This window comes from Nesoenas mayeri (genome assembly GCF_963082525.1).
Source record: "Nesoenas mayeri genome assembly, chromosome: 1".
NCBI classification, from domain to species: domain Eukaryota; kingdom Metazoa; phylum Chordata; class Aves; order Columbiformes; family Columbidae; genus Nesoenas; species Nesoenas mayeri.
The window spans coordinates 60647577-60674959 of record NC_137541.1 but is presented as its reverse complement, the minus strand read 5'-3'; the positions used below and the strand labels follow the sequence as shown (position 1 = coordinate 60674959).

Genomic DNA, 27383 nt, shown 5'->3' with positions numbered 1-27383 from the left:
TCAGGATTTTACTGAACTGTCTTGGCCCTTTGCAGAAGAATTTTACTGGGCTTAGGTGTATCCATTGAGGAGGTAGAATAAAAAGTACAGTTCTTACAGAGGTACAGTTAAGTACTTGTCTAGTGTAACACCTAACTGGAGTTACAGACTACAATTTGTCAGCAGAATTCACTGCACTTTACCATTGGATAAGTATTATGAATTTTACACCTGGAGGTACTGAAGCACAGGGAAAAGCCTTGATATATCCTTGGCCTTTCAGGAGACCACTGGCAAGACTGTGGACAGACTCAGTCTCCTCACTCTCTCATGTATTTTGCCCCACTCCAGGGAGAATCCTTCAGCAGAGAGTGGCTGAGGAACTAGGCTAAGGCCTCCAAGGAAGGCACCTTTGAGAGTAATGTCCCATATCTTTCTACTGACGTAAATACTTTTGTCTACAATCAATCTGACTCTTGAGGTTGAGCAATGAAAGACCATAGAGATGATATTGCTAATGCTCTTCTTAGTTAGCACAGTCTTTGTGGTTTATTAAGCTTTCAAGATCACATAGTACCAGACTAGAGAAGACTATGAACATTTTGGATGATTTCTCAAAATATGAGCTAAAAGGACAAATATCCTGTAGCTGCTCCACAGAGCTGTCTCGTCTTCAATATTTTCAGTAAGCAACGAGGCTTAACTATGTGCTGTATGTCCACAAGGAATGTTGAGAAGTGACAAAAAGCTTGGGACCTCATGTCATACAGCAGGCTTCTCTTGGTCTGAATGAAAAAGGAGCGTCTTTAGGTATTTGAGTTAGATAGCTGTTAGTTTTTCTTAACTTCTCAGAGATGTGGAAACATTAACTTCTGTATCTACTGTGTTGTGCTGAAGTCTTGAAATTCTGGAAGTGTTTGTAAGGGACTGAACAGAGTCTTAGCTTTTCTTATTAATGTTGGTTAGCAAGCAGGATTAAGGACAGACATCACTGCTTACAGATTTGATGGGCTCTGGTCATTAGCTTTTTTTAATTAGTGATATGCTTTTGAATAAAGTTATGACAAAAATGAACTTTCGGATCTTGCTCCCCTCTTGAAGCCAGAAGAAAATCAATGAACTCTCTTCTAACTCCTTGTGTTACTTTATTTCCTGGTGACAGCTAAATTAAGAATTGAAATACTGAGAAAATATTTACAGTATTTCCTATAATACAAAATTCCAATCATATGAAAAAGTTTAGGGTTTTATGCAAGTATGACTTCAGTTACCTAATTAAAATAATAATAATAATAATAATAAAATAGAATTCCCCTTTATGGACTGTTCTTATCACATCAGAAAACCTTTGTGGTTCAGTATCACTGAGCAGGCTCTTGCCAATCTGGAGAATATCTTTGATGCAAGTTCTACCTTAATAATTTCTGCAAAAATACAAGCAGTTTTGTGGGATTTTTTTCTATATAGTTGAGGGATATTTTTATTTAAAACCAAAGTAAACAAAAACTCCACAAACACCCCACTCACCAAATACTTTAATATTAACAATTCAGTTTGTTCCTTATCAAATGATTAATCAAGTTTCTTGATAGACTGGAACTGAATCCACAGTGCCAGCATCTTACACCATGATGGCCTATGTCATGTTGAGTCATAATGGTTGCCAGAGCTAAAACTTGTTGTTTTCTTTCCTAAAAAAAAAAACATGAAAAAATCTCATTTATCATGTTTTTTATTACATCTTTATGCAGGTGGTCTCCATACCAGGAGACGAGCCTGATTGGGCAGGAGACTGGAGCCCCGAAGGGGAAACGGGCGTCTCCTACCCCTATTGGGAGGGTTGGCAGGTACAACATGTGGTGTTATGTGAGTCTATGGGAGCATCGGATCTTTTTCCCCCCTTCACAGCGTGGGAAAGTTTCCAGTTCCAAAGCACCAGTCTGGTCTCCGTGTGTGGCTTTCTCCATAAACGGTGGTGTGGAAGTGTAAAGCATGCAGCGCATGTAATTTAAATCTTGAGCATGTGCCAGATACTCTTACCATTCTCCAAGTGGACATGCATGGAAGAGCTTCGTAAAGGGGCTCTGTCTGGGCCTGTCTTCTAAATTTTGTTTTGCTTTTCATGTATTCTTTTTTCTTTTGATATAGAACTCATTAAAGAATTCAACACGACGGAAGAAGAGGACATCTTTTAAAAGAAAAGCTAGCAAAAGAGGCAATGAAGTAGGTATTCAAGTGCATTTGAAGTCAGACTCCTTTTGTTTAAATCTTTAAGTGCAAACTTAGAAGTGATTTTTTTTTTTTTGTTTACTGCAGGTCTGTTTGCTTCCCCTCACTGTCCCCCCAACTCCCTCTTGAAAATTTCACATTATTGAATTCATTGTAGGGAGAGATCAGTTTTCATAAAACTTGTATGAGAAGTGTCTTATTTGCCGAGTTGATTTTGCAAGAACCAACATACCAGACTCCAGAAAGACCAGCAGCTTAATGTAACAGTGTTCCCATGGGATGTAAGAGACTCAGCCCAGAGCCTTGGTTTCCACTAGGCAGACCATGGGTGTGAAACTGAGTTGTGAAATCCATGGTGAGAGCACTGGTGCGAAGGGCTAATCCAATTTAAATGTATCTCACTCAGAAGGTCGCATATTGGAAATATTCTGCTTGTGTGAAAATTGCCATTGGGTCCACAGAGAGAGAAAACAGATGAATGATCTGATAGTTTGGTTTGTCACATAGCTTAGAGAAGATCTCATTTTCAGACCTTGCCTAGTGAATTAGTTATAGAGATGAACAACAGCCTCATAGAGTGAGGACGAGGGAGGTCCTCACTTGGCTAGTGGGAGAACTGCAGACCAGTAACTTGAATCTGTGTCTGCCACAGCCCAGGAGAGTGCCCTCACTACTGGGATCTCTGGTGTCCTGCAGGTGTAGGGACATAAATAGCTTCCTCATTGACATGCCTTGTTTGACCTGTGACATTTGTTCAAAGGTGGCAAGGCCAAGAATTCAAGAGCAGATCATCTGCCACTAAGTGCTGATACAACTGGTCTGTTAGACGGAATTACTGAAATAAGTAGTATCCCATTCTATTTTCCATTGGAAAATTGTTCATATTAGAAACAGCACTTTATCTAGTACTAGTGCTGTGTGAATAATTGCTTTTTTTGGGAAATAACTTTGAGTAACATTTTAAAATATCTTCATGCTGGCCTGAAGTGATTTTTTTTCCCCTCCCTCTTATTTTCTTACTCAGTTGTCTCAACTGAATAAATTAGTTCCAACTGAGCATCACATTAACATGGCTGTACTATGTCCAGTACCTGAAGTCAGAGCTAGGTTGGGTCTCCTGCATGTGTTATGCCAGGGAAACATAGATAGCTTGTACTAAAGCCTTTTTTTGCCTCTTGTTTCTCAGGATAACAAAGGTCGGCCATTTGTGATAAAGCCTATCTCCTCTCCACTCATGAAGCCACTGCTGGTTTTTGTCAATCCAAAAAGTGGAGGGAATCAGGTAAGAACATCCAGGTCACAAAGTTTTAGTTTAACAAAAGTGTTTCTGCAAATGAGAATAGTTTTTGCTCGGTCAGTTAGGAAGAACTCCATGCAATTGAGTTGTGGTCCTTAGAAGAGGTCCTTGCTGTTGAATGCCCTTTCCACTTCAATGGAATTGGATGTCTGGAATGGATACTTGAATATTTGAGCAGTTGTAGTCTTATCTTCAGATTCCTTAAAAGGAATCTAAAATAGTAGTTTGGAGGTTTTCAGAAGACTTCATCTTTAGAATCATTTGGGTCAGAAAGGGCCTTTAAGATCATTGAGTCCAACTGTTGACCTAACACAGCCAAGTCCATCACTAAACTATGTCCTTAAGAACCTTGTCTACCTGTCTTTGAAACACTTCCAGGATGTTGACTCAGCCACTTCCCTGGGCAGCATGTTCCAATGTTTGACAACTCTCTTGGTGAAGAAGTTTTTCCTAATATCCTATATAAACCTCCCTCTGTGCAAATTGAGGCCATTTCCTCTTGTCCTATTGCTTTTTTCTTGAGAGAAGAGACCAACACCCATCTTGCCACAGCCTCATTTCAAGTCTCCTCTGAGCCTCCTTTTCTCCAGGCTAAACAACCCCAAATTCCCTCACTTCTACTAATAAGACTTGTGTTCTAGATCCTTCACCAGCTTCATTGCCCTTCTTTGGATGCACTCTAGCACCTCAATGTCCTTCCTGTAGTGAGAGGCCCAAAACTGAACACAGGAATCAAGGTCCAGCCTCACCATTGCCAAGTACAGTGGGACGATCACTCCCTAGTCCTGCTGGCTGCACTATTACTGACACAAGCCAGGATGCTGCTCGCCTTCTTGGGCACCTGTGCACACTGCTGGCTCATGTTCAGCTTGTCGATCAACACCCCCAGGTCCTTTTCCACCAGGCAGCTTTCCAGCCCCAAGCCTGTAGCATTGGCTGGAGTTGTTGTGACCCAAGTGCAGGACCTGGCACTTGGCCTAGTTGCACCTCATACAATTGGCCTCAGCCCAATGATCCAGCCAGTCCAGATCACTGTGTAGGCCTTCCTAACCTCCAGCAGATCAATGCTTCCACCCATTTTGGTGTCATCTGTAAACTTACTGAGGATGCATTTGATTCCCTCATCCAGGTCATTGATAAAGAGATTAAACAAAACTGGCCCCAGTATTGAGCCCTGGGGAACACCACTCGTGACCAGCTACCAACTGAATTTGGCTTTGTTTACCACATCTCTTTGGGCCTGGCTATCCAGCCAGTTCTTTACCCAGAGAAGAGTATGCCCACTCAAGCCATGAGCAACCAGTTTCTCCAGCAGAATGCTGTGGGAGACCGTACTGAAGGCTTTAATAAAGTCCAGGAAGACAACATCCACAGCTTTTCTCTCATCCAGTGAGTGAGTCACCTTGTCATAGAAGGATATCTTTCCACTGAAAATTTAGATTGCTAATGAAGTGTTAGACTTTTCTTTCATACAAAAAAGCGATTTAGATTTACTAAGAAAGCCTAGTGAAGTTAGCAGGTAAAATGACGCATTCCTATGGCATTTTAAAAAAAAAAAATCATCACTGGTCTTGTACTGTACCATAGAGAATGAAATTTCAATGATTAACTTGTTCATGGAGTAGACTTCCATCTTAGGGTTCCCGGAATTAAAGCTTATCGAAGTTGAATGTTTTCCACTTTTTGAATATGAGCTAATCTAAGTGCCTTTTAATAGACAGGGATTTCTGGTTGAAGAGATTTATGTAAGATATAACGAAGTCCTATAGAGCACAGAGAATAGTATAGCTACTGCTTGTTTTCTCCACTGTTAGAAAAATTAGGGAGGATATAAAATCAAACTGCTAAGACTTGGATTCAAAACAGAGGAAAAAGTCCTTCTCACAGTGGGTAGTTCATTTGTAAAACTTTGATATAGGATGTCTTGGATGCTAAAAATTTACATGGGCTGAAGGAGAGATTTGAAGGAGAAAATCCTTAAGTTTACTGAAGCCCTAGATCTCTGTCTGGCTCGAGTTCTAAAAACTGCAAATCGCTGAGGCTGGGAGAATACCTACAGCAAACATCACATTTATTTTATGCTCTTACACCTTTTATGAGGCACTTGGACTGCTATTCTTGGTTCTCCACTTAAGGGAGAGTGTTAGACAGAATAGCAGTTCTTCAGAAGGGGAAGCTAATGAAAAAGAAACAAGGGAGAAGGAAATCATTACTGCAACAGTGAATGCAAAAGAGAAGGTCAAAGACTAATTAAGTTTAAAAACTGAACAAATGATGGCATGCAGAGCTGAGCACTTCCAGCAATGTCTACTGATGACTGAACACGTCAAAGGAGTTAGTGGGCACCGCCTAGAGATACGTCACCACAAGAAATCCCAAGGCAAAGTAGTGTAGATTCTCTTGGCATTTTTCCCCAGTAAGCTGCTGCTTATGCAGAGAACAGTTAATTTGGCCAAGGTCAGAAGGAAATCTTGCAACTTGGTGAGGGCTGGAATGGGGAGCCTGTGAATATAAAGGTAGGGGAAGAAATGAAACCAGCACCTCAGCAAGAAGTTTGGGATGAACTGGAAGGACTGCAGCCTGTTTCACATGATGTACAGACAGACGTCTCTGTAGAAGGGGCATGACTCAGCTTTAACTGTTCTGTGACCATAACCACTTATGTTGCACTATTGAAAATTCCTGACTTGCGCCGGCCACGCTATGTCTGAAATGTATTCTTGAATTACTTTCAAGTACAAGATCAACTCATGGAGTTCTTAGCTGTCTTCTACTAGTAAGAATCTTGCTGCTTTATGTCTGGGCAGAATGTGAAGTAACCCAATCAAGTGTCTGGAATATGAACCCAAGAGTTTGAGAAGGTGAAAATTATATCTTCAGATGATGTTACATGGCACTCACTGAGTGAGGGAGCATTGGGGCAGCTATAACTGATAGAATCCTTGGTTCCTGCTTCATTAGATAGAGGGTAGAGGGCTATACTTCTATGTGTTCATAGTGGTGATGGTGAAGGTCAAAGAAGTGTCATTGCTTGGATATTGGGCCAGACAGTGTTCAATGTGATGGTGACTTTGCCCACAAACTTGTTCAACTTATTTCTGGCATGGATAGCTGAGGGAGGAGCCGGATAACGAAGGTTTCTTGTTGCAGGTGGTGAGAGGTAGGAGAACAGGTTGCTGTGAGAGTTGAACCTTTGGTCTGACCCTGAATTCCTGTTCTTATGAACCATTAATGATCTGTGTTGTTAAAGTGACCCTCCTCATATTGGTGGGTTGCTATTCTCTAGAGCAGTCATCTACTATGCCACTTTCTAGTTTCTTTTTATTGGTACATCTGCTTTATAATGCAGGGATTTTTTTTTTTTTTTTTCTTTTCCCAGGGCACCAAGGTTCTCCAAATGTTCATGTGGTATTTAAATCCACGCCAGGTCTTTGATCTCTCTCAGGAAGGGCCAAGAGATGCGTAAGTTTCTCAACCATAATTCTTTTCTTATCAGGAAAGTAGATGAAGGTCTAGCTTGGATTTGTTGTTAGACTGTGTATAGGGTTTATATGTCCAGGTTTTGATAGCAGGAGGGTGGGGGTCTACAGTGGTGGCTTCTTTTACAAGAGCTCAAGAGCTGCCCCCATGTCAGATAAAACCACTTCCAGATGGCTCCAAGATGGACTCGCTGCTGATCCCAGCAGCTGAGTATTGCTGTAGGGTGAGACTGCCTCCGGATTTCAAGAATGCAACTCTCTCTGCTTTCTGACTAACTCAGCTTATGTGGGCAACAGTATGTTGCCTCTTCCAAGGTAGGGAGGACCTGTCCTTAAAGGGCTGATTCTTGCTAAGGGTTATGAGACCATCCTTCTATGGTATGAGATACCGATACTTGTTTTGTTTAACCGCCTGTTCAGTGCTACTTTCACAAGTTAGGCAGCCCAAAAAGATAGTAATAATGTAAAATCAGATATTTACTTGTGTAAGAGTGGTCCAAGTATTTGCTATTCATACTTCTAGACCATCCAGGCCTTCTTTCCTGCTGAAATACCTCCAATGCTACTCTCCTCATGATGTATAGAAGCTTTAAAGAAGACGTACAGTTTTCAGAGCTGTGTAATGGAGTGAAAAGAGGGTTAAGGCCTCAGTTCACCAGGGTCTGTAGTGTGAATGTATCCTCATCATTGAGAGATATAATACTTCATTATGCCTCTCACACAATTGAAGGAACAGATCTTTAACAGGTGCTTTTCTTGGCTCTCCTGTTGATATCTTAGATCAGATATCCAGAGAAAGAGCACTGTTAGATGTTATTGCCTTCTCTGGTGTCAAAAAAATATAGCTACCAGTTGAAGGAGCTGTCATGTTCTACATGCCTCAGAAATGATGGCTCAGCAAATCCTGTGAGGAACACTACATTTTGTTTAAAAACTTCAATGTTTATATATATATATATGTATGTATGTATGTTTGTTTGTTTGTTTGTTTGCTTTAGGATAAGAGGAGAATGAAAGATTTTGCTGTCTCCAGAGGAAGCATGACAATCTGGTGTTTCAGATTTAGCATGGGAATCATAGAATCATTTTGGTTAAGATTATGGAGTCCAACCTTTAACCTAATACTGTGTCAAGTCCATCACAAAACCATGTTCCCAAGAACCTCATTTACACATCTTCTAAATACCTCCAGGGATAGTGACTCAACTACTTTCCTGGGCAGCCTTTTCCAATGCCTGACAACCCTTTTCTTGAAGAAGTTTTTCCTAATATCCAATCTAAACCTCCCCTGGTGCAACTTAAGGCCATTTCCTCTTGTCCTGTTGCTTGCTACTTGGCAGAAGAGACTGACAACCCCCATGCTACAGCCTCCTTTCAGGAAGTTGTAACATGCTAAGCAGATAACATACTCCTCAGGACGTGCTGCCTAACCATAGAGGAAGGCGTCATTTCACTTCCTAGTGGATTTGTGTGTGTGTGTGTGTGTGTGTGTGTGTGAGACGTGAGGTGAGCCACAGGGTTCAGGTTGGGTCAAGGCCAATGCCACCTGCATTTGCCAGGGCTGATGCCTCCTCATTGCCGAGACTTTCAGTGACACTGAGGGTTATTTTATTTATTTTTCTGCCTCTACCTGTACCCTTAGTATTGAATATTTGAGGATGTAATGAGCAGTGATTAAACTGTCACACAGCAGAATGCATAAAAAGTACCTGCATCATTGTTCTGACTTTTTCCCTCCTTTTTTCCCTTTCCCTTTCACGGCCAGGCTGGAACTGTACAGAAAAGTGCCAAACCTGCGGATCCTGGCCTGTGGTGGGGATGGGACGGTAGGTGGCCTGTGCCTGGCAGCCCTGTGGTCATTGTGAAGAGAGTAAATTCCTCACAGCTGTGGGTTTCCCACTATGCCTGCAGAGCCAAATAATGTACCTTACTCCTGTGAAATCTACATTTTTGTTTCTTTTTTAATGAATTTTCTGTGTGCTCTTGCCAGTGTAGTGATCCTAATGTCCAAGGTCCTATCTGCTTTATGCATAAACATTTGGTATAGCTTAAAAAAAATTAAACACTAACCTTGCTGACCTCCTCTAACTATGTACACAAATCTGAAGGTCTAGCAGGTTAAGTCAGTGTCTGGGTGCCATTACATCTTAATTTCTGCTCCTTCCTGTTTTTGTCTCCATGATGTTTGAGTACAGTCAAATAGGGTTTCCTCTGCTTAAAGAAAGTGAGTTTCCCCGCTTCTTTACAAAGCATCTGTGAGGAAAGATATTGTATTGCTCATGCTACTAACCTGGGATCGGACAGATCTAGGTTCAGTATTTTTCTTTGTTACTGAATTTCTGTGTGTTCTTGGAAAAGTGAATAGAGTCAGATCTTTAAAGGATTTATGCACCTTCAGTTGGAGACAAGCTCTGCAGTTCAGAGTCTGGAGGCCATGAGTGGTAATGGAGATATTACAACTGCATTACTCTTTCCAGTAGTTAGGAATATTGTAAATCTCAGTCTGTGCCGCTGACTGCTTAAATACAGTTGAACAACTGAGCTTTAGTCTCTGTGAAGCTCAGTTCCCCAAACATGCATTTAATAATAGTTGTAACAGTAAGTATGGTAAGGAAAGTGCATTTAGGGCATGGGGAGGATTTTTTTTTTAATGTAATGTAATGAGCTGCACCCCCACCCTTAATCCACCTCTGCCTTAATTTCTGTCTGTTCAGCTTCCCAGATGTAGGGATTATTAATATGAGTGCTCCTCCCTGCAAGAATGAAAAAAAAAACCAAAAACAAACATGATTAGACTTCTGTCTTGCTGGTACCTGTGAAAATAAGATATTAATGTTACTGAATTGTGAACTTTCATTGAGAAACACGCAAGGCATTGCTTTAGCAGGAGGCATAAGCTGCAAAACAGTGTTTCAATCTGTTTCTGAAAGTCTTTTTCTTCCATTTGAGGAAGTCAATATTTTAATAGGAAAAAAAATCATCCTGACAATATTATAAATAGAAATGAATGCAACCACTTTGAGGCTGAACCATCCTTTGTTTTCCCTTTGCTGAGCAGCACAAGCGACAGGTGGCAGCACCTTCTCATCAGTAAGAGCAGAACTCCACTGTTACATTTGCTGCTGCTCAGTTTGAAGCAAATTAATATCTAGTTATTCCCAAAGCCATTATGTCTAGAAATGAGAAATCTAGCTCAAATGGACTTGGTGAATATTCAATGAGGCCAGATGTTACCTTGCATTATTGAGGTGAACCAGAACTTATTGTAACTTTTCCATCATTGTTGCTTGCTGTTCCTTTGCAGGGCACAAATGGAAAGCTTTGCTTTCAAAGCAGTCATGAGCTTTCTGTTTACAGGGAAATGACAGTCTTTGTCATCCTTGATTGTAAAACTAATGTGCAAGGTTTAGAAATAACCTCAAGTTAAATAGCAATGTTGTATTTATAAGTTAGTAATTTGAAGTTTTTGTCTATCAGTTAAAAGCGTTTACAGAATGGTAGGTATTACAAAGTCTTCAACCCAGAGCATTTGAGTTTGTCTTTTATTCTAGTCTTTAAATCTTCCATTTATATAAATATATGCACACACACAGATGTGTGTGTGTGTGTGTCTATGACTAGAATACATATATTATGCTTTGCACTGTGTGAAATAATTCAGCACTAAAGCCTGTGGTCTGAGGAATGGGAGACCATGCTTGCCTTGTTATGGACCCTCTATTCCAGTTCAGGGACACACTCTGAGATACCATGCTGCTCTTATGTGTCTCTCACATCTTCTTTCATGATATTTGTCAAAGGTTTAATTTCTTTGAGCGCAAGAGGGCTACAAAATTGTTTTCTTGAATTGTCCATATTATTCTTCACTCATTTTTACATACAGTATTTTTCAGACCCATATTTAGGCAGCTGTATAATTCTATTTGTTTTCATTTCCTGCCTGAAGATCAGCAACTTATATGCTCCCTCACCCCAGTAACTCTGTGTGCCGTTAAGACAACCAGTGTTGACATCCTGTTGCTTCTGCTTGCACAGAAGCTTCCTGGAAACTGCTGTACCTGTTCTCCAAAAGATGAAACCTCAGATGAGGCACTTGTAGAGTTACATTTCAGACCTCCTCCCTTTTGCTTTAGTTGATCCTTTCTGTAAAGGGGATACATAGAAAATATATGGTTATATGGTTTCCTTTTTTTTTTTTTTCCTTTCTTTCCCCAGCCCTTTTAATCTTCCTAGCTAATGATTCTCTGCATTTCCCATTTTATAGGTGGGCTGGATCCTCTCCATCCTTGATGAGCTACAACTCAGCCCCCCACCTCCTGTGGCTGTCCTTCCGCTTGGCACTGGGAATGACCTTGCCCGCACTCTCAACTGGGGTGGGGTAAGCACTGACTTGGGTAGCCTTATGTGCGGGCTCTCAACTTTGCTGCTCTGGTTTAGTTGTGTAGGGTGGAACTTCATTTGGGCTAAAATAGCAGGCAGGTCTGTGTCCAAGGTCTGTTTCAGTTAGGCAAAATGGTTTGGTTCAATTTCCAGTCTGGAATCTTGAATTACTAGCAATGCAGTTGTAATAAAAGTGTATATAGATTTATTTGTCTCGTAATTCAGGTCAGGTAATGAAGAGGATATGTAGGCTTCTAATTTAAGCATAGATTAAACTTTGATTTATCTGTATTTGTCCTTGCCTACACCACTGGAATTATTCCATGCAAGGCAATTAATACACTTTGAGTTCCTCTCCTTGTGGCCTTAATTTGCCTGCCCAAGACTTGTGTACCTCAGCCATAGCTTCTTAAAATGCTTGATATATCAAAATTTAACAATTCTGAGGTGTTCTTTGGAGCATTTGATCTGGTGTTTTAGGCCTGTGTGAAAGGAGGGAGGTCTGCCAGGTGATTGGTGTCTCGCTTTGCTTTCATTATCCATGGCTGAAACTCTGGTAACACTCTGCTGCCAGGGTTACACAGATGAGCCAGTGTCCAAGATCCTGTGCCATGTAGAAGATGGGACCATTGTCCAGCTGGACCGCTGGAATCTCCAGGTCGAGCGCAACCCTGATTTGCCACAGGATGAGCTGGAGGATGGGGCACGTAAGGTTAGAACCTTCTTTTTCCCAGGTAGACTGTGAGATGCTTAAGAGAATTTTTGGATCACAACAAACTACATGGGTGGGGGAGGTTCTAGAACATTTTAATTGTCTAGTTGCATCTCTTCCTTTTTCTCTTTTCATGTACCAGTGCTTTCAGAGGTGTGTGAAATGTAATGCATACCAGCCATTTATTTCTTGTTTGTAACTCCCAGGCATTGAGCATTTAACATTTACCTCAAGAACTAAATCCTGGAAAAAAATCCTTAGCATTTAATCAGAAAGGTGTTTTGTTTTGTTTTGTTTTGTTTTGTTTTCCTCTGGTTAACTGGGGTGGCAGGAGAAGCAATCCTGTGATTACCATCCATTCCTAAATTAGACAAAGCTAAAAACAGGATGGAGAATTTAATTCCTCAGGATTTTACTAATAGATACCAGCTGTTTCCTACTTTACAGCAAGGTGTAGTGTATTGTACTATTTAACTTCTTTGTGTATGGGTCTCCATGTAATGTCCATTAATGTACCTTGATAGTTGAAGAATGGGGAAATTTTTGTGTGAGGGGATCATGTTTATAGTAATATGTCATTTGGACTGGAGGCCTTGAAAGCATTACAATCATAAGAAAAAAAATATTCAAAAAATTATTCTGTGAAACATTTTCCCCTTCTCAGTTATAATTTCCAGCTTATCTATTGGATGCTACTGTTCCATCTCTACAGCCCTGCTGCGTTTCTATAATGATGAAGAGGCCAGATGTGTGCTTCCCTGCCTCATGCACCCTCAATAGAATTAGGTCTTCTTGCATGGGATTTGCATTGCTCCTGGTTATATATGAAGCAGGAAGAACACATCTTGAATTTCATTTGCCATACTGAGCTTGAAGTTCCAGCAATTAGGAAAAGCTTTGTATTGACATGTTAAGTGGGACATGTTATGGGAAATCTCAATGACAACACAAGAAACCATTTAATGTGTCTACAAAGATACATATATGATCATAAAGCACTGTGGATATATGTGTTCTTTGGCCTTTTGCATCTCATCATCTTCCACAAGACATTACTAACCTGCAGAGCAACCTTCTGCATACATTTCCATGATATGTTCCACTTTCTTCTTCATAAGTTTTCATGAGGTACCAGGTTTAAAGTAGTAAATTTCTGATGTGTCATGGAATGTTTCATTCATGTTATTTTTACGTGTCTTTTTATTATCTAATTGCAGCTTCCTCTCAGTGTCTTCAATAATTACTTCAGCCTTGGATTTGATGCACATGTTACACTGGAGTTCCATGAATCTAGAGGTAATAGGAACTTTTTATCTCCTTAGCCTTGGGAATGGGCAGTTATTTTATGAATTACAGATGGGGTTGGATTTAACATCTTGTTCTTACAATTCAGAAAGAAAGCTAGAACATAAAATCCCAAGATACATACAAGTAGGAAGTGATGGTATCATGAGTTCCTAAGGGATTTCATGATTTAAAAATGAGAAAAATATAAAGAAAACTGGCATTAACTGAAAGAAAAGGGATAAAAAGGAAGCAGAAGCTTTTCAAAGTTTTTGATCTTCTAAGGGAGATACCAAGTACAGGTATAATGGAAGTTTATGCTGATACAAAAACATCAGAATAAGAGCAGAAAGAAAAACAAATGTGAGTCAGATGCAAATGTGGAGTTGGAAGAAGGAGAAAAGCTGCAAGACTGTCCAAGTATCAGGATAACAGGAGGATAATTGTGCTGTCAAACTGTATAGTAGTTACCTATGGATGGGTGTAGCATAATGTCTTTGGAATTGGTACATATCCAGAGTGTCTCTATGCAAGTGAAATGTTTTAATGTCCACAAAACTGTCAGGAATTTGAGCTGTTGTAGCATCTTGCTTATCCTCATGGTGATGGTAGTTATTCTACCCTATATGGTTCCAAGTGTGGCTTAGCAGGTGAGCTTTGGACTTATGTGCATTCTTTATGTTACATAAACAAACTTTGTTTCAGTTGTCTGTGTTCAGCTTTTGGTCATTTCAGCTTCATATGCGGGTATTTTTTCTGAATTGCAGCCTCCCTTATCTTCACTTTCATACTATCAGAGTGTTATTACAAGATGAAAAGGTAGCACTCTAATGCCATGCTAAATAAAGAGCAGGACACATGATGGAATGAGCTAATGCATATTTTATAATGTTTAAGACTGCTTCAAGCTTTAGGAATAATAATGAGAGGCCACAAAAGGGCATAGGAATGAAATGATGACAGCTGTATGCATTTTTTTATGAATGCATATCATTATGCAATGCTAATATGACTGTGAATATACTGTATAGATGAAATGCATGGCTACTTTCTCACTTAATGGAGGCATTACTTAATAATGAAGTTATAGAGCCCTATAAAGAATGGATGTTATTCTAGATATGCCAGTGTTTTAAAAATTTACATGGGTGAAAAAAATACTTGGCAGAGCAAGCTGTGTGTCTGTGAGTGTGTTTGTGTGGCCAGGACAGCTTTTCACAGCACGTCTGCTCTTACAAGTCATTACTGCTGATGTCTTCCTTACCATATCAAATGCTAAAATATACAAAATGATTTCGCTGCATTTTAGGAAAAAAAAAGCTTATAGCCTTAGACGTGTCACTGGTGTATGGGTTTTATGGTTTTTCATGTGAATTTGGGCTTGTTCATCCTGTAGAAGAGAAGGCTCTGGGGAGATCTTATTGCAGCCTTTCAGTACTTAAAGTGAGCTTGTAAAATTGATGGGGATAGACTTTTTAGCATGGCTTGTTATAATAAGGTAAGGGGTAATAATTTTAAACTAAAAGAGGGTAGATTTAAACTAGATTTAAGGAAGAAATTTCTTACAGTGAAGGTGGTGAAACAGTGGTACTGGTTGCCCAGAGAGGTGGTAGGTGCCCCATCCCTGGAGACATTCAAGGCCAGGCTAGACTGGGCTCTGAGCAACCTGATCTAGTTGAAGATGACCCTTTTCATTGCAGGGGGCTTGGACCAGACGACCTTTGAAGGTCCCTTCCAACCCAAACCATTCTATGAATCTATGAATTAAGCAGTGCAAAACAGATTCCGATCTCATTTACAATTGATAACAATCCAGAGAAACTCTTAGAAGAACTTTAGCAAAACTTAAAGCACTTCCATGAGTGTTGGACTTGGTCCATTAAGATAAGTGGTTCAGTGCTGTTGCTTATGTGGAGCTATTATAATTACCTATGGTATTAAAACAAAATAATACTGTGCCCATCCACTGTCCACCCTCATCCCCCTGCCAAACCAAAATACATCAGATAGTTTTGAACTCTCAGCCTATCAGGGCACTGTGTGCAATAGAGAATGGTCAACAGTTTTGATTTCAGTATCTCAGAGGAAACTATATATATGTGGCCTTTTCCATGGAAACCTCTACACTGCTTTTATGACTGATCAGATTGAGCCTTGAGGGTTGGCTCCAAGCCTTAACAGATTTAGCTCTGCTTCTTCAGGAAGTGTTCTGGTTAGTGACTCTTTCCAGCGTCAGTTTCCTCCTTTGTTTTCCTTATGTTTGACATGCTGTTTGCTCCCTCAGCTCTCCAGGACTGTTCATTTATAGGACACATCCCCTTCACTCATGCACACATACGTACACACGCACGAATACACAATAACACTTAAATTTTCCTACCTCCTTGATGGCTTGAGAAGGATGAGGATGGAGTGAGCCTTGGATATGCAGTCAGTGATTTACTTCTACAGTCAAAAATGAACTTTAGGCTTTATTCTACATTGCAGTCTTCCCTTTCTAACTGTGCTCATCTGCTATGTCAGAGGTAGGAGCTGTTAAGTATGTTGAAGGTCCCTGATCTCAAGATGGCACTCTCTGATTAGCCAGTTGCAAACTGGAGCTTTTGTTCCAGTCAGTATTTGTCATAAGAACCAGTGCCCTGGTGTCTGCTGCCTGAAGCCATCAGGGATAATCACATCAGAGAACATGCAGCATGGGCACTGAGCCTTCAGGAGCCTCCCAATTCTTAGCACGGGATGTTGAGACTTTCTGTTAAGAGTTGCAAGCTCAGTGAGATGAGAATTACTTATGCAGTTAAATTAATTATTTTAAGAAGAGGTGGCACTGACTGTATGCAAGGCTCACCTGCAACACAACAAGTGAATGATAACAGTAGCTGGACAAACAGTTAAACAAGAAACAAAAAGTATCTTGTTCTTACAAAGATAGAGCTTTATATTATGAGATGTAGTGACTTCAAAGAGAACTAGAAATGGTTTGTTTTTTTCAACTAGTCATTTGAGAAGAAGTAATTTTGGTAGTGTTTGCACCAGTGTGATGCTTTAGCTAGAAGAACTATCTGGATACTTGGGTGTTTTCACTAGAGAATTACTGAGGAAGGAGAGGTGGTTGGTTCTACCACTACACACAGTGCCAGAAGGGCTGTTTCTGAAATCTCTGGGTGCTGCAGGCTAGGAAAGCGGTTGACAATGACCTGTATTCTGGGAAGCATGCCTTAAATGGAGCTCCATTTAGCTTATTAGAATGAAAGTTAAAAGGCGATTTAATCACTGTCTACAAGTATTTACTCAAGGACAAGATATCCAATATTTGGGGGCTCCTTAATCTGATGGAGAAGTATAATAAGATTTAGCCATTGGCAGTTGAAGTCTGAAAAGTTCAAGACAGAAAAAAAGAAACACATTTATTTTAACAGTGAGAATAATTAACCATTACTACTAGACTGTTAAAAATCTGTCACTTAGAGTATAATCAAAATGAAACAACTCTCTAAATAGGTTTTAGAGTAACCACTTATTTTTTTTTTGCTGCAGGAATATTTGGGTAGAGATGTCTATTTCTCAGTACCTCTTTGTAACACATCGGAATTTAAATGTCTGTTTCATCTTGTAATTTACTAATGCTTTAACCCTGCTTTAAAGCATGGGTTAGTGTTTCGTGGATTTCTAATAATTCTTAGAGGTCTGTTCTGTGTTGGTAGAAGTCTCACAAATGGCACTGAGGGATCATAAGATGAATAGTCTGAGAGGTGCTAAATTAACTGATTGTACTCTTGTTACCTCTTCGCTCATGTTTCCATCTATTTTCACTCTATAGGGAAGGGGAAGAATTCAGTATCAATGTGTGAAATATGATGGCAGATGATGGCACAGATGGGGGACTCACACAGGAAAACTATATTTATGTTAATATTTTCACTGAGTGATATGTGCTAAAAGCACTATAGTGCTATCGGGAAATGTGAAGGTACAATGGAATCTACTTGTTTTCTTAGCGTGTTCATATTTTTCCTTTTTATCCTTTCACAGAAGCAAATCCAGAGAAATTCAACAGCCGGTTTAGAAACAAAATGTTTTATGCAGGGGTGAGTTGCGATTCATGTTACAGAATCATGCTAACTTAATTGGTTTAATGTCTTCTTAAGTACTTTCCCCCTCATTTTCTCACATCAGGAGCTCATGCCAGTTCATTTTGACTCTTGCAATTTAAAGTGCACATGAACTCTTTCTGGCAATGCCACACATGTCTGGAAAGTGCCTGAAGCGCTGTTGTTTTACAGTGCTTAGCAGGTGAGAGAAATGCTGCTCCTTTAGACATAGTACTGGTCATGTCTTGTTCTCCTGCTTCTGGTTCATAAGCTTCTCAGCAAACTGTTCTGCTTCCTTCAGAATTTGGGAAGCACATTGATATTGACTTTCCTAGAGAAATTCCCTGAGTCTTAGACTGTATCTTTGTAGCTTTGAGGAGTAGTCTTGGATGTAGGATCATGGGGAGTGGAGGGCAGAGATCAGCTATTTGGAGTGATTTATTTTCGTATGTGAATGTACAAATAAAATTACCCACTTCTGCATTAGGAGGTACATGGACAATGCTTTATTGTAAAATGCAGTTATTAAGAAAGAAACACTAATTAGATAACGTATGACATATAATGTCTTTCTGAATGATGACTCCCCCCCCAAAACAAAAAGAAAAACAATTGTGTCTCCACAGAGCAAGAAAGAATAGGTTTGACAAAAGAATGGCATTTTGGTAATTAGCTGTGTGGTGGGATAAGAAATGAGGAAAGAAAAGAGTGGAAGCATTGATGACAATTCCTGCACTTATTTCTGTTGCAGGCAGCCTTTACAGACTTTTTGCAAAGAAGCTCAAGAGATTTATCCAAGCACGTTAAGGTTGTGGTAAGTATAAGAAATTGTGTCATAGTATTGCGGGAGGAGAGGGGAATGGAGAGAGAGAGTGAGGTGAGAGTTTAATGGATCTGTTACTTTTCAGTTTTGAGCATGACATTTGCAGCACATTCCAAGGAAAGTCTTGGGAAAGTTGTTACAAAGCAGCAACACTTCTCTTGTCTGTGGCTCCATTCAGCAATTTCTCTGTGCTCTGTCACTTTGGCTTTGTAGTGTGATGGTACAGACCTGACTCCAAAGATCCAGGAGCTGAAGTTCCAGTGTATAGTGTTTTTAAACATACCCAGGTAAGCTCAAGACATATGCTTGTAGTTATAAAGGAAAAAAAAATAATAACTTTTTAAAAAGATACCTACAAGTTGTCCTAGACTGGGTGAATGTTGCCACTGTGCTGCCTCCTGAGAGCTGGGATGAGGGTTAAAGGTGCGGTGAAACCATTCTTTAAAAAGTTGAATATCCTGATGCAGAGATAGCAGAAATGATTATCAAACACGCTTTCTGAAGTTGTGCACCTAACCTGCAAAAAATATAGTGAAGACACAGATGCCTGGTCTTTACTTAGTTAGAAGTAGAATGTGAAAGAAGGAGCACAAAAATGGGGGAAAATGGGGGCTGGGGGAAGGATCAATATTTTTCTGGTAAAGGAACACCAAACAGTTTAAAGAAATGCAGGTTTTTGACATGGTAGGAGGTATCCCAAGTAGAAATATAGCATATTCTTAAAAATTGTATATCTCTTGCTCTCTAGAGCAGTAGTCTCCAAACATTTTTTATTGTGTATCTCTATCAGTAAAAAAAATTTTGAGCACCACTCCAACATATGTATATTTATAAATTATATAAATTTGCTACTATACTAATGTATTGCATACATTATAAAGCATACAGAAAACTAGAAATAAAGAAAGGATGTAATAAAGATGAAACAAAAACTATTTAAATGTGGGTTTTTTTAAATTCACTTACTAAAAGTACAAACAATATTTTCTTCAAATACTCTGTCTTATCAGTTGTGGATTTTCTGTGGATACCGACTGTGGTGCGTACAACCCACTTTGGAGACCACTGCTCTAGACAGCCTACCACTTTGTTCCACTTGCAGTCCCAAGCACTTGATCTTTTGAGTCCTACACTGCCCTCACTGCAGGCTTCGACTTGGTGTCACCTCCCCAAAGTTACTCCCTTCTAACATTCTTAGTCCACTTTTACATCCATTCTTTAATGGTAGGAGAAATGCTACAGCTGCATTTGTTCTTGGTTCTTATTTCTCCCTGCCTCCTAAAGCTATGAAATGTTTTGCATTCCTTATGCTGTTAGACCTTCTGAGCCAGCAGGGAGACAGGAAATGGAGCTCCAAGACGGGAGTTGCTGCTGCAGTCCCATGTCTGCCTAGCAGAGGGCCTAAGCAACTGTCTGGCTCAACTGCTTGTCTACAGAAAGCCAAGCAAGTAGGGAGAACAAAGCTCCTCAGTTACCTGTTTCCTGGTGTTTCCCCATTTTCCTATCAGAAAGGAATGTGATAAAGGTCATGATGGATACCTTTCTGGATGGTGAACCAGCTTGGAAACAAGAGACAGGTTTTTCCCTTCTGTCCAGTCCTTACCAGCATAACTTTTAATTATCCTTGAACTGAATCCTGGAATGGATATTTGGATACTTCTGGAGGACAGCAGAAGAGGCTAATAGTGAGGCTACTAGTGGGGACCCATCAGGGTCTCAAAGTTTACTTTCCAAACCTCTTTCTGCAGGTATTGCGCTGGCACAATGCCCTGGGGAAACCCCGGTGACCACAGGGACTTTGAGCCTCAACGCCATGATGATGGCTACATTGAAGTTATTGGGTTCACCATGGCCTCACTGGTGAGTATATTGCAGGTGTGACCCTTCCCGCAGGTGCTACCAGACTTGATGAATTCCATGGGCAGTGTTACAGAGTCTAAAGTTGTCCTCATTACTTAAGAACCACCATGAGTCCACGTATTCAGTGAGCCAAGGCCAAAACATTAGGTTTTAAATAAGGGGGACAAATTGTAGTTTTCTAATAAAATGAGTGTTATTTAATAATAAAAAATGTACTCTTTGCAAAATATGGTTAATTTGCATGTGTAGAACTCCCAAGTAAATTGGCAAGATTACTACAGTAAAAACAGCATGCAAGCATGTTTTTATTGTGGGAATGTTCTGTGTTCAAATAATTACTGCTGTTTCTTTCAGCTTTTATATATTTTGATCTATGGCTTTTATACATTTAAATCTTGTTTGGTTGTTGTTGTTGTTGTTTTGTTTGTTTGTTTTTAAAACAGGTTACTGGAAACAAATATTATCTGAAATTATATGCCCATACAATTTCCATATGCCCACTAAAAATGTTGGGAAAATTTAGTAATAGCTGTGCAATATTTCCAGCACAAATTTTATCTTCCTTTTTGCTCTGCTAGGGAAAGAAAATTCAACCATCAACATTAATTTGGCAGTGTATATTTTGTCAGTACTGTCCTTAAAGTGAACAAAAGCTGAGCTACTATAAAAGCAATCTCACTGTAAATACCACAGTGTCCTACTATGACAATGGTTAAACATGGTGACAGTCTCTTCAAAGGATGATTAAATACAGTCAGAGAGCTGACAGTTATTCCTCATGTTAGTGTTAATCTACCTAAGGCACAACAGCTTGAATTTACTGGGGCCAACAGAAGGCACATACCAGGACTTCCAGGCAGGTTTGTTTAGTTCATGCTTAAGTCCATACTCTTAGGCCTTTGCTGCTGCTATGTCTTGTGTGGACTAGGTTAAAGCTAACATGGATAAGCCTATTTTCACTCAGCTCACACAATTATTTATTGTGTGACCTGCCCTCTGTGCCTATCACGTTCAATGAATACCCATGATAACGGTGTTTGCTTTCTTAAAGAGAAATTCAGACAAATATAATCTTCAAAGTAAGCAAAACTAAAGGTTGCCTTGATCAACAATCATTTCTTTAGAAGTCTGGGTTAATGATTCTTTTTTGATCTCTCTTTCTCTTTTCTTTTTTCTCCTGATGGATCTAGTGGATTAGGGAAATAATGTACAAGTAAGCAGAATTCTGTTTGTCAGTCTAGTAGATGTTGTGGAATTAACATTTGTTACTTCACCCCTGAAGATTTTAGGGTATGTTTCTGAAAACCCTGTCAAAAATCTATTTAGCATGTACCAGCTGGCAATTTTCAGCTGGAATCTTTTGCCACTAGTCTGTTTCTAGCCACTCGCAGTAGCTAGAGTGATCTCAAAGCTACCAACAATTTTGGCTGGGACTGAATTGAAGCGGTAGGGCCCTCTGAGCTGCTGTTTCTCTTTAAAAGAGGCCTAGTTCAAAACTGAGCGTCTACAAGTCTGGATTGGTTGTCATACTGAGAAACCATTGTAATCCTAGACTGTATAGATATATGATATAATCCTAACTTGCTCTATGTCTCCCAGGTGTGCTTGGTCATACCCAAGAAGGTCTGTGAGAGCAAGGAAGAGAAGTACTTTACAAGAAGGGTTATTATGAATATTATTGACCATAATATTGATCCATAATATTGTTGATCCATAACATTAAGTGAACACAGCAGGATATTAAGGTCTTGACTTGTGTTTACATTCCTTTCTGTTAGTAGTGTATTAGTATAGAATTTTTTTCTGCATCTGATAGATAAGGGTTAGTAGTCATACTACAATTAAAAAAAAACAACAAACCACATTTCCTCCAAAAAACATCTGATTAGAACTTGAAGGATTTGCTCATTGCCCTCCTTGTTTCATTTCTTTGAAATGAACTCTTGAACGTGATATTTAATTGTTTTTAATGAGGTCCTTCCACTTGCTCTTTTCATTCTGTCTGGTATCAAGGTTGAGTTGCTGTGTAAACTTTCATAATAAGGATTTTGGATTTATCTGGTTCACATTAAGGACTGTATTCTGTTCAGGAAGTGGAAATAATGTTTCTGTCTCACAGATGTACCCAATTAGAGTTTTGTTAAAAGCAAATAATCAGTAGTATTACTGCTGGTGTAAAACCAAACCAAATTGAAAATTGAAAGAATAAACACAGGTATTCATTTCTGCATGCAGTCGTATATGTGTGTAATATGCTTGACATATACCAAGGTAATGAGATGTGCAGTACGTATGGTTAGATATCTGGTTGTTGACCACCACTTTTCCTTGTGAAATTTTAAGTCCTGCTTTGCAATTTTGAAGTGAAAATACATTCACTGTGACTCTTCAGAGTGCCTTACACATGGCATGCTGTGTAATGGTTACTGTCAGCAATACTGCATTTTGAATTTAACTGCCTTAACTATCTGTTCTGAGGTGTGGTGGTGGTGTTTTTTTTTCCTCCTCTCCAGGCTGCTCTGCAGGTTGGTGGTCATGGAGAAAGGTTGCATCAGTGCCGTGAGGTGACACTTTTAACATACAAGTCCATTCCCATGCAAGTGGATGGTGAACCGTGTCGATTGGCTCCTTCACTCATTCGAATCTCCTTAAGGAATCAAGCCAATATGGTGCAGAAGAGCAAGAGGAGAACATCCATGCCTTTGTTGAATGAGTGAGTTGGATATGTTGCATGTCCTAGTGGTGGGAGGTCTGTTTGGGACAGCATATTCAGTCACAAGTTTTGCATGTGCTGGATTTGCAGCTCATTTACAAAAAAATAAATAAAAAAAAAAAAAAAATTCCCACCTTCTGAACTCCCTTTCCACTGTATTGTAAATGCTTACCTGATTTTTCTTTTATTCTTTTATCTTCCGGGTTACCTTTTGTCTTGCTTTTAGAAAGGTGTTGCATCTTTCAGTTACTTATTTTGAGAGGTTTGTGCAGGCTCAGCGGTGTGCCTCTTGGCTTCTGACAGTTCTGCATATGTGTGCGGTTTGCCTTTGGAGTTCTTTTGATTAATTTTCTTTATTGATCTGCTTTTTAAGCTTCATTGGAGATTCTGTAACAAATTGCCATAATCAAGAATTACTCAGGACATCTTGTAGTCTCTGTTGTGGGAGCATGCTGCCTGGGACTGTTTATGGAAGGACCTGAGGTTCAGAAAGGGCTGTTTTCACTTTGTGGGAAATCCTGCTCCAATATGGAAACCAAAATGAGAAATGAGTAGGCTAAAGATAAATAGAGAAAAACTAGAATAACTGGAAAATAGAAACATGTGAAGAAGACAAGACAGGACTAACATTGCTTTCTGTAATTAAACCTTTTTTGTGAGTGCTGTGGAGATATGATAACACCAAAAAAAATTTCAAATTTTTACCTGTGAAAGTGTGTAATAAAATTATTTAGGTTATTTTGTAGAGCCTTACTATTATGCTTCTCAAATAGAAGGTCTCCATTGTTGCTAAAATGACTGACGTAGTAAGTGCCTGTGCTGTTTTTCATCAAGTGATCTTAAAGGAAGAAAAACAGTCTGCCCCTTTTACAAAGGTACTGAGCTAAAGTTATCAAAGATGCACATTTCACTCATCTATGCACTGTGAATTTCACAGTGGGGTGGGGATTCTGCTGTTGTAACTGTAATGGTGAAGGAAGGTTTATGAAGAGATGTAATATTTTTCATTAGGTTAGCTCATATAACTGGAAAAAACAGACAAGGTCTCAGGTACGCTTCTCATCAGGTATCTTAAAGATTGTCTGTGTCTTTCAACTGTATTATCTAGCGGAAGATATTGCTTCACTTCAAACCTTGACTCCAGCCCTTTAGAGCTTCTTGTAATCCACTGGTTGACAATCTCTCCAGGTAATCAAAGCCTCCAGGGTTACTTCAACATCTTCCTGTTCAATTTAGCACTGTGTTCTCTTACTGAAGTTAATGCTTTAAGTTTCAGTAGAAGTGTATATCTGTAATGTGCAGTTCCAATTTGCCTGGAAAATACATAAGATAGACTCTTCTTTCTTGAGTGGTGAAGATTAGCGGAGACTTGCCTGTGGGCAGGAATGCCAAACTTCATCCAACCACAACTCAATCATTTGTGAAAGCTAGAATAAAGCTGAGACCAATCTTAGGGCATCTGTTTCTACACTGATGGAGCCTAACACGAATGTAACACAAAAATTACTGATATTTCAACCTGATAATTAGCATGGTTAGGCTTGGATTTTGAGATCTGAATTTAAATTGTGGTAGAGAAATACAGATTCATAACATACACCACTTGTCAAGATGATGTTGTTCGTGGTTTAGCTTGATTTCAATGTGCTATAGTAGACTACATTGCTGTCAGTACTTTGATTTGGCTGAGATATTTGCCTGCAGACCTATGTCTTGGGAAAATACAAATTAAACTGAGACTCTAGTCTCAGCCTCATGTATCAGAAATGGTATGTGTATACCTTTAAAACTACATCTGTACCTAGATATCTGTGTGTATGTACTTTGGTCTTAAGTGTTGAAGGAGAATGAGAGAAAGGAGTTGAATCTCCGGGCATGATAAAAAGTAAATGACATGGTAAAGGTTAAACTTTATGAAGTTTTGGAAGAAGTTCATTCAATATGGTACTGATGTGCAGTATTTCAGAACAAAGGAAAATTGCAATTAAATATCAAGTTTAAAAATGTACATAAACAAATCTGGAATATATCTCCCTGTTCCATTGAAATCTCCTAGAAAGCCTTATATGTGGTTGAATGCAATAGGGTTGCATTACCTTGTTCTTTTGTGACTGTCATTGGAATGCTAGATGTGTGAGATAAGTAAGTGAGTGTTGACCTAGCCCACTAATTGTTAGACAGTGATTCTTGAGCTCCTTGCCAGGAAAGGGATTAAAAAATTATCTTGTCTGCTTTGGTATTATTGCTAGATAAGGAGAGCAGTAGGAACAATCTTTGGAGTTTTAGCTAGTGCAGTGTCATAAGTAGAAAAATAATTTAACTTGAGGAAGGTTTACACTGTGTTTGTTTTCTTACTCTGTTCTCCTTTCTTCTGGAGGTTCTAAGGAGAGGGGGTTTAGAGAGGATAATGAGTTTTTTGTTTCTTTTGTGGATGCGCTTGAGTTTGCAGGGAATAATACTATTTTATAATTGAAGAGCCCATATGTAATGTAGCTAAGTGAGAAGAACAGATATTTCGTGCAGGAGGGCTTTAGAAACATGATTTTTTTCTGACTGCAAGAGTTGCCCATCTTCCTGATTGCAACTGTTCTCCTTCAAAAGCTATAGATCCTCTGAGAGGACACTTGCATATGAGAAAAGGGGATCTTTTCAGGTCTCCTTTGACCTGGTTTTCCTTCCATTTTCCTGCTATTGTGCTTCCAACACCTCCTAATTCCACAGAGACAGCCTTGTTTTTCTATACAGAACTTCAAGGTAGAGACTCCAATATGCTGAGGATCCTTGTTTTATCTGTAATTAAATAATTTGCCTTTTTAAAGGTATGGGGAATATTCAGCAGCACTTTTGACGATATAAAAGTTCTTAATATTTTCTAGTCTTTAAAAAAAATGGTGGCGAGTTAAGGAACAAAAATCTAGTGTTTCTGTGAGATTACTTGAACTGAAGAAGCCTCCCTTTCCTTTGATAGCAGCAGCATGAAAAGCTTCATTGAAGCTATTGGGTAACAAGTAAATATAATGTGCTGCATTTTGTCATAGCTGGGCAAATTACTGGAAATTAATATTTTATTCAGTTATTTCATCTTTTCTGAATTGCCTAAAAATAGATTTCTCAGTATACTAATTGTCCCAAATTATTAATGGGCTAGTTGCTGTAACTAGTGATCTGTCTCCTTACTGTTCATCGAGCATTCTTTTTTTTTTTTTTTAAAAAAAATATTTCCTTTGGGAAAATTAAGCTGTTTTGATATGACACACAGATTATGTAAGTACTCCTGGGTAGGTGAAGATGACCTGTTCATGGTTTGTACTCTTCTAATAACTTTAAAATTTTGGATTGAAGCATCGTGGAGGAAAGTCATTACTTGGTGAATACAGTTAGAGTGCTTCTTCTAATTTATTTTTATTGGAGGCTGTCCAAATGAAAAAGGCCGGCATAATCTCTTCCTCATCCTACGATGCATTACTCTAAAATGGAGATAAGTAACAATGCAATAAGTGTTTCTGGCAATAAACCAGAATCAACTTTTTAGGTACAAGGAATAAGTATAAGGTGATGCTATTCATACTTGTTTAGGATTGAAACAAGGCAGATAGTGAGGTTGTGGGGGGAAAAAAGTGGGTTTATTTTCTTCTCATATGTCTTTTCTGTTTGTACCAGCCAAAGGAAAATTTTGCTATGGCCAGATCAGCAAACTGTTTTTCTGCAAAAAAAGTGAATGATGTTCTTATTCTCCTTCACCAAAAAGACTTGCTGGCTAAGTTCTCATTCTTCTTTGTTATTGATCATGGTAACATGTGAAAGAGACAACATATAACTTAGTTTTCTGTGATCGAGCTAAGAATGTGGTTCTTGTGAGCTATAAGCAAAATGTATGTTGAACAAGAAGAAAAGCTGTGGTTCAATTTTCCATGAGTTATTTTTTTATTAGAAACTACAGTTTAGTGTGCTGCTCAGTAAGTTTCAGTTAATGATCATTTTCTGAACCTCAAAAGATGGTATTTTGCTTTCACTGGCTTTTAGTTTGGGTTAAGGAAGAATGTCCTGCATAATGGCAGAGAAAGCAGAAGGAACAGCTCATAGAAAAAATATATTCCATACAATTGAGAGAAATAAGGGGGTCATTTGAGTATAAACACCAAGAGAGTCAGTCTTCGTATTTGCTATATATAAAATGCATGTTTCCCTAAGGTACATGAAAGAAGAATGGAGACAGCAATTTGTCATTGCGGATACAAAATCTCCAGCAAGGCTATTTTTTTTTTTCCGCATTAACTAAAGTTGGACAACCTTTGGAGACAATTCCATCCATTCAGATCTTGGTTTGGGTGTTTCTTTGTGTTTCTGGACCTGCTTCCAAAGTCTGCTGCCTTGAAATTTGTCAGTGCCTGTGGAACAAATCCTGGGGCTCATCGTCTTCCTTGTATAGCCATGTGCCTAGCTTGCCATTGGACCTCCTCGCTCACATCTTTAGAAAGTTCCTGTGTGCCATGTAGCAGTGAATTTTCTCTATTTGCATGTTTTCTGTTGCTCTTGGCT

General features: G+C 39.2%; 1 protein-coding gene across 3 annotated transcripts in view; it reads left to right on the top strand.

The window, feature by feature from the left end:
• The window catches only part of DGKI (diacylglycerol kinase iota), a gene marked incomplete at its 3' end in the record, with an annotated part of 110405 nt that overhangs the window by 4614 nt on the left and 78408 nt on the right, over nucleotides 1-27383 (top strand). For all 3 annotated transcript variants that reach the window (XM_080342200.1, XM_080342201.1, XM_080342202.1), the window contains exons 2-13: nucleotides 2128-2214; nucleotides 3395-3490; nucleotides 6885-6967; nucleotides 8750-8810; nucleotides 11249-11362; nucleotides 11939-12076; nucleotides 13294-13372; nucleotides 17390-17445; nucleotides 18200-18262; nucleotides 18485-18558; nucleotides 20020-20131; nucleotides 22645-22844. In XM_080342200.1, the coding sequence (XP_080198326.1) occupies nucleotides 2128-2214; nucleotides 3395-3490; nucleotides 6885-6967; nucleotides 8750-8810; nucleotides 11249-11362; nucleotides 11939-12076; nucleotides 13294-13372; nucleotides 17390-17445; nucleotides 18200-18262; nucleotides 18485-18558; nucleotides 20020-20131; nucleotides 22645-22844 (1163 nt within the window). The remainder of the gene's footprint in view (nucleotides 1-2127; nucleotides 2215-3394; nucleotides 3491-6884; nucleotides 6968-8749; nucleotides 8811-11248; nucleotides 11363-11938; nucleotides 12077-13293; nucleotides 13373-17389; nucleotides 17446-18199; nucleotides 18263-18484; nucleotides 18559-20019; nucleotides 20132-22644; nucleotides 22845-27383) is intronic.